At 49.7% G+C, this 6838-nt stretch overlaps 1 protein-coding gene across 1 annotated transcript in view; it reads right to left on the bottom strand.

The window, feature by feature from the left end:
* Positions 1-6838, bottom strand: part of LOC104523790 (paired box protein Pax-5) — a gene marked incomplete at its 5' end in the record, with an annotated part of 11231 nt that overhangs the window by 282 nt on the left and 4111 nt on the right. Inside the window, 2 exons of the mRNA XM_010166480.1 lie at positions 1810-1874; positions 6032-6229. Of these exons, the coding sequence (XP_010164782.1) occupies positions 1810-1874; positions 6032-6229 (263 nt within the window). The remainder of the gene's footprint in view (positions 1-1809; positions 1875-6031; positions 6230-6838) is intronic.

The raw sequence follows: 6838 nt of genomic DNA, 5'->3' as shown, positions 1-6838 counted from the left end.
ACAGGCGGGGGCTCTGCTGGCCACGGTGGCCCCTCCAGCTCGGGGAGGACCCCAGCCCATCGGCATGCTGCAGTGGTCCTGCACAGGGGTGGGAGCAGAGGCAGAGTCACCCCTCGACCCATCATAAGGGGCCGGGGCCAAGCGCTGTGGGATGGGAGATGCTCTTCCTTTAGCAATCGGTCGCTCTGTCCTGAGCGAGGCACGGTGGGAAGGCACATGGCTGGGGACAGCCCAGCGACACCAGCCCACATCACCAGCAAGGTGGACAGAGCTGTGCAGAGAGAAGCCTCCACCACCGGGCTCCCCAGAGAGGTCCCAGGGTGGTCTGTCAGCCTCCCAGCACAGGGAGTCCTTGCACTGCTGCACTTGGTTTGCTGCCTGAGTCCTGCCAGCCCCAGCCAGCACCTCCAGACAGCAAAGACCCCCAGAGAGCTGGGGTTGCCCAGGGATGACCAGCTTCAGGTCACGTGCCTCAACAGTCCTGAGGCTGCCCAAATATGACTTAATTCCACCTTGCTTTGGCAGAGCCCTCAGGAAAGGGTGCTGGCCGTGTCTAGCCAAGGGGATCACTCATCACAGCCCACACAAGCCTGGAAATGCCACCAGACAGGGCAGCAGACACCGTGTGAGGCACCTGAGGCTGTACAGGAACAAGCATCTGAGCCAGCGCTGGCGACAGGTGATCCTTGAGGTCCCTTCCAACCCATCCTATTCCATGGGGATCCTCTGCAGGACCATACCGAAGACCCCCAGCCACAGCCCACACAGAGCAAACCTGCATGGGGAATCCCTGCTGCCTCTATCAAAGCCAAGCCCTGAGAAACAGGATTTCTCTCCTCTGCTCTTGTAGACCTCAAGAGATGTCCCTTAAGCCACCACAGCAAACTGAGGGATGCTTTTCCTCCTCTCAGATTGTTCCAGCATTTCCCTCAGAGAAAGGCTCAGGACACGGGGCCACAGCATGATTTCTCTGACAAGCCCAAGAGCTCGGGCAGCTCTGTGCCCATGCTGCCAGCCCACCCTTGCCAAGGAGGGCACCAAGCGCTGACCCATTTCACAGGCAACAGTCTGAAGGCAGAGAGGAGCCAGGGGTCCCACCCTGCCTCCTTTCTGCCTAGGCAGCCAGGGATCACCTGTGCCTTGGCAGCTTTCATGGAACAAGGACAAAGAGAAAGCAGCCCCGACCCAGCCCTTCTGTCACTGTTGCAGGACAGCAGAGCTGCCCCCCGAGAGAGACCCCGTCAGCCTCATGAAGGGCTGAGGATGCCTCACCAGCCGGGTCAGGGGCCCCCCCAGCATTGCCTGCCTCAGGGTGCAGCATCGCTAGGCTGCAGCTGCATTAAAGTTTCAGAAAGTTTGGCTACCTCTTCACTCAAGACTGCAAATGCACAAAGAATTATGGAAGGGATGGTTGATAGATGAAAAAAACACATTCAAAACTACTTACTGACTAATGATGCAGAAAATGTTATGAATAAGTATCCCTTTCTTGATTTATTACTTTAATTATCTGACATTCTATAGACCCCTATTAGTGGGGGCTTTTTGGTTTAGATTTCAATTTTCTGTCTCATGGTGAAAGCTATTTATCATAATAATCAGTAAAATTCAAAACCTTTTAGCAGTATTTATAAAATTCATTTACTATGTTCAGCCCTTGGAGAATGACAAAGAAGGCGCATTAGCACGTGTGCTGAAGTGTTTTATGCAGAATTATCTGTCCATAAGAATGATTAAAAGTTCTTTAGAATATTTGTAAGCCATTATGTTATTTTTTTTAATTTTTTTTTTTTTTTAAGTTTTCCTTACCTATGCTGTGACTAGAGGCTGGGACCTGCTGGTTGGGTGGCTGCTGCACCTTCGTCCGTATGATCCTGTGAGCAGTTGAAAAGAAATGACTGATTAGTACTAAGCACGCAATTGCAGGGGGCATCAGACACTGGGGTTTTTTTTCATTTCAGGACACCTATATCAGCACTAAAATGCATATTATCCCCTCATCATCCGCCAAAGTTTGGCAGGTGGACCTAGCACCATGTTCTTGCCTCTAGCCCCTGCTATTAGGGATGTTTCGGTGCCCAACTCTTTCCTGTTCCTCAGGACGCTGCAGAGTTTGGTCCTTTGAGGACCTGGTCCTCAATGCCCAGGAAAGAGATGCCCACTGTTGCTTGGGTACCCGTTGGGGCCAGCACCCCCTCCTCAGGGAGCTGGACACTTCTGAGTCTAAACATCCCAGCAGGCTGTGATCCACACCCCTGGGTGCTGGGACAGGTTGGCAAGGCTGTACCTAAACCGCCCTGGGTACAGCACTCACACAGAGAAAGAACCTGGACATCTCTGAAAAAAAAACTGCTTAGCCAAATTAATATTAACACAAAAATGTGCTGGATTAAATGCTAATCTTAAAAGCTGAATAACTACATTGTCATCACTGGGGACAGCCTCTGCTTTCATTTATAATGATGTCAATCAGGAAAATTCAGAGAGGCAGATGAAGGAGAAGGCATGCATGGCGTTGCAGGACAGTGGGCAGCTGCTAAATGCTGGGGAGACATTGTGCCAAGTGTTCACTCTGAGAAAAGAGAAGAGGGGGTCTGGAACACCTACGGAGATGACAACAAACTCTTCTCCCATTTCTGCTGCCCAGAATATGGAAGAGGGGAGTGGAGGGAAGGTGGGAGATGGAGCTGGCATGGGGATGCACCCACAGGAACAAACAGTTCCTTGCTTGAAAGTCACCTGTGAACCAGCACCAGCAGCGATGCCTGGCCACCCCCCAGAAGAAGACACAACCCTGTCCCCTCCCACCCCTCTGCAGAGTCCGATGGAGGCTGGTGGGGGCTAGGTCTGTCTGTGAGCCAGATTTCGGCTGCCAGAGTGAAGTTGCTGGATGGCACACACCTTCAGTGGATGGGTCCTTCCCCCAGCCACAGGCAGGAGCAGCCATCCTGGTGCAGGGGTGAGAAGCAGCTGTGCAAGCAGCTTCGGTGGCAGAGTGCAGACAAAGACCTGGGACCCTGTGTGAGCAGGAGTGGAACAACCCCCTGCCCAAGGTCTCCTTGCCATCACAGAATCACAGACTCAAAGAATTGCCTCAATTGGAAAAGCCCTTTAAGATCATTGAGTCCAACCATGAACCCAACACTGACAAGTCCCCGACTAACCCATGTCCCTCAGCACTATGTCTACACGACTTCAATCCCTCCAGGGATGGGGACTCCACCACTGCCCTGGGCAACCCAGTCATGGTGAAGGAAGAGTCATGGGGCCTTCTGACACAGAAACATCTTCATCTCTGGAGGGACGGAGGACTGGAGCACTTTGAAGCAGCTGGGCAGCTCTCGGCTTATTTGAGCAAAACTAATCGCAATGATTAATTAAGCCTTAATCACACAGAGTTGCTCCTGCTGTGGAAGAGTGGCCTATTATTAATATTAATTAATGTTATTAATTAATAATAATAGTTATTATTCACTCATATACGGGGTCAGCAGCTCAAATTCATCTGCTAAAAGGCACCCTTGGTAGTGGGGCTATGCTGAGCACCATCCGTCCCAGTGGGCCCAGCGTCCTCCAGAGCACCAACAGCTCTCCAAAGGGAACAGCATGGCCCTGGGGGATCCCATCTCTCTTCGCCAGGTGGGCAGAGATCAGAGAATCACAGAATCGCAGTGGTTGGAAAAGACCTTTAAGATCATCGAGTCCAACCATAAACCCAACACTGCCAATTCCAACTCTAAACCCTGTCCCTAAGCACCACATCCACCTGTCTTTTAGATACCACCAGGGACGGGGCGCAGCATGGCAGCTCCATCCTCCCCAGCATGGGGATGCCAACTGCTCGGCTCCCCTCTCCCCACAGCAGGACAGGAACCAGACTGCACGATTTCAGGTGGGTTCAGGTCTGTGGCGACAAGGTGGCACCTGACCCACACCGCAGCCATGAACGATGGCACAGTGAGCAGGAGTCTGCATCCCTGGTGTGTAACACCTCTACCAGCAAAGCCTTGAAGCATACACTTAAGTTGAAATACAAAAATAAAACTCACAGACTACAATGTGGAACTGGGAGGATTTAGCATTAAAGGCCAAGTGTTTTGACGTGAATTCCAGGTTTTTTGTCATGATAGTTTGGTTTGGGTTTTCAGGAAGTGCTCCTAGGCCGGCAGAAACAATTCTCTGGGTAAACAGACTGACTCAAAAAGACTGCATGTGTTTTTAAAAAAAAGATTTCACACCTTTAGGAAAAGGAAAAGATCTTAGCCACAGTCTCAAGCAGGTGAGAACGAATTAGATTTCCCGTCAAATAATTTGGTGGTGGATCATGAAACAGGTTTCTGATGCAATGGCAGTGGGTGCATGGACATTATCAGTGTGGAAACACACGAGGTCACAACAAGAAATATAAATACAGAAACGGGCTCAAAACACAATTGGAAGCTACTTATCTCTCTTTTTTCTAGAGCTATGATTGCCTTTTTGGTAGGTTTTTGGATGCGTGAAGTCCTGCTACACAAACCAAGGGCTGCCTACCACAGCAATGCTTCTCGCGTGGCATGGCTCGAGCTGCGTCTATGGATGCAGTTTCCCTCAGTAACTCGAGGTCAGTCAGAGTGATATTTTCCTCCAGTTTTTCTGGTGTCCATATTATTTGTCAAACCCTTCTTACTAAAAATGGCATATCTGTAGCGTTACTGAAAGCTGCTCTGGAGCCTCAGTGAGTCAGGAGCTCCCCAGCAGCAGCAAAGGCTGCACGTGAACTGACCCATTTTCACTCTTTAACAGGCAAACGTGTGACTCAACGCTCAGTTCAGCGAGACGGAGCCACCGCGCTCTGCTAACGCTGGGGAAGCCACTCCAGCTACTCAAGCGGCAACTCCATGAATGCAAATCAGGCTGGGATAGCCAATAAAAGAATATTGCATCAATTTATTTCACATCCATGGACACAGATGGGACTTTATAGCTAGCTGCATTCAAAGAATTTGCATGCAGTCGCACAAGTGAAAACCATCTCACCAGCGTGGTGAGGCCAGAGCCGAGCACTGAGCATAGTCCTGATCAAAAACGAAAGGACTTGGCTGGCCAGGGGTGTGGTTGTGCGTGAGGCTGCCTGAGCACTCTGCCTTCAAAGTATTAATCCCTTTAATATCGGCCTGGCAGAGCTGGAGACATAACAGCATATTTCGCTGGGTTTTTCCAGCACCAGTTTTAGACGTTCTTTGACTCAGAACGAAGACAGTGTAACTGGCTTACAGAAGGTGTAACTGAGATGGCAGAGGGCCAGTACAGCTCCAGATCGCTCCGCAAGCGCAGTCCTGCCCAGCAAGGTTGGGGCAAAACTCCCAAACATGGGACTGAGGCTCCAAATAAGATTCTCCTGCATTTTCACAAAAGCAATTCAAGGCCACTTAAGTGCGTCCATCTAACACATGGATGGCTGAGGCACACGAAAGCTACCGATCAAATTCCCCCAGTGATATTCATGCCGACAGTAGCAGGCAGCAGCCAGCACGGTTCTGGGCCAAATTCAGCAAAACAGGGCGGATGTCGGGAGGACAGAGGTGGCAACTGAGCCCCAAAGCTTTGCGTCCCCCCTCTTTCCAGATGAAAGCTGCCCACCCAATAGCCATCCAAGCTTTTGCCCCCTGGGAAAGTAGGTCCCACTGAACCCCCACCCTGGTGAGCAGCACGAGGCCTCGCTCAGAGCAAAGACACAAGATGATCACCAGCCAGGACTGCAACTCACAGATCAGGGAAAAGACAGGAAAGCAGCCCAGGCCAGCAGCAGCACCTGCCCACGCCTAGGAAATGCTCAGAGTCCGCGACGCTCTGGTGAACCCACAGCTGCTCCTCAGCCCCAAACGCATCATGAAAACATAGGCAAGCTGCGTTTCTTGCAAACAGCCCGAAACACCCAGTCCTCGTAACACATGAGGATACAGGGACAGTGCTTCCGCATCAGAGAATCATCAAATGTTGTGAGCTGGAAGGGACCCACAAGGATCATCAAGTCCACTCCAATCTTTACCTGTTAATGGAACTGACGCTGGGCACCGTGTCGTTGTCACACACTCGCTCAGCAAGGAGTCTGTCCCTGATCTCCCAGGCAAACATGGTGGGATTCTGGCGCTTGTATTCTGCGATTTTTTCAACGACTTTGGGTGTGGCGACCTTTGGTTTTGATCCTCCGATCACTCCAGGCTTAATACTCCCGGTTTCATAATACCTGGGACAACATCCAAAACAAAGCTTTGGTTATCGCAAACGGACAGAGAACTTGCTTTGATATTTATAGAGAACATAATTTCAAGGTAACCAAACCCCAGTAAATCCTGAGATACATCTTCACTTTCACATACACGTTTTCTGCCCGTGTAGCGCTTCATCACCTAATAGATTAACTTATAGTAATTGGAATTGGACCTCGGGATACAATATATATTTTTCCGTAATAGCAAGACAAAAGAAACAATGCAAGATTAAAGGGCATGCCGGGATCCAAAATTAACTGAAAATGCATGTTATTAATCAGTAGTGCTGGCAATAATAGAAACAAATCACACCAAAGACCACTTTTTGCAGTGGACTCTTTTGTAGTAAATTACTGTTTCTACAGAAATTCTCTGTTATTAATATCTACGGCTTGTTATCATTTCATAGTGAAATGAAGGCTCGGCATTGTAAGTTATTTGCACCTCCGGAATAAACGTGCCGGCGCATCTTTTTCCCATGTTATCATTTTAATATGCATATTACGGTTTTAACAGTTAGTATTTTTCATACTGTATTCTTCTTAACATTATGTTTTTAGTGGTTTCAATCACGAATTTCAAGG

The sequence above is a fragment of the Antrostomus carolinensis genome, unplaced genomic scaffold, assembly GCF_000700745.2.
Source record: "Antrostomus carolinensis isolate BGI_N321 unplaced genomic scaffold, ASM70074v2 scaffold30414, whole genome shotgun sequence".
Lineage (NCBI taxonomy): Eukaryota > Metazoa > Chordata > Aves > Caprimulgiformes > Caprimulgidae > Antrostomus > Antrostomus carolinensis.
Note: the sequence above shows the minus strand (reverse complement) of the source record. Positions and strands in the feature narration are given on the sequence as shown.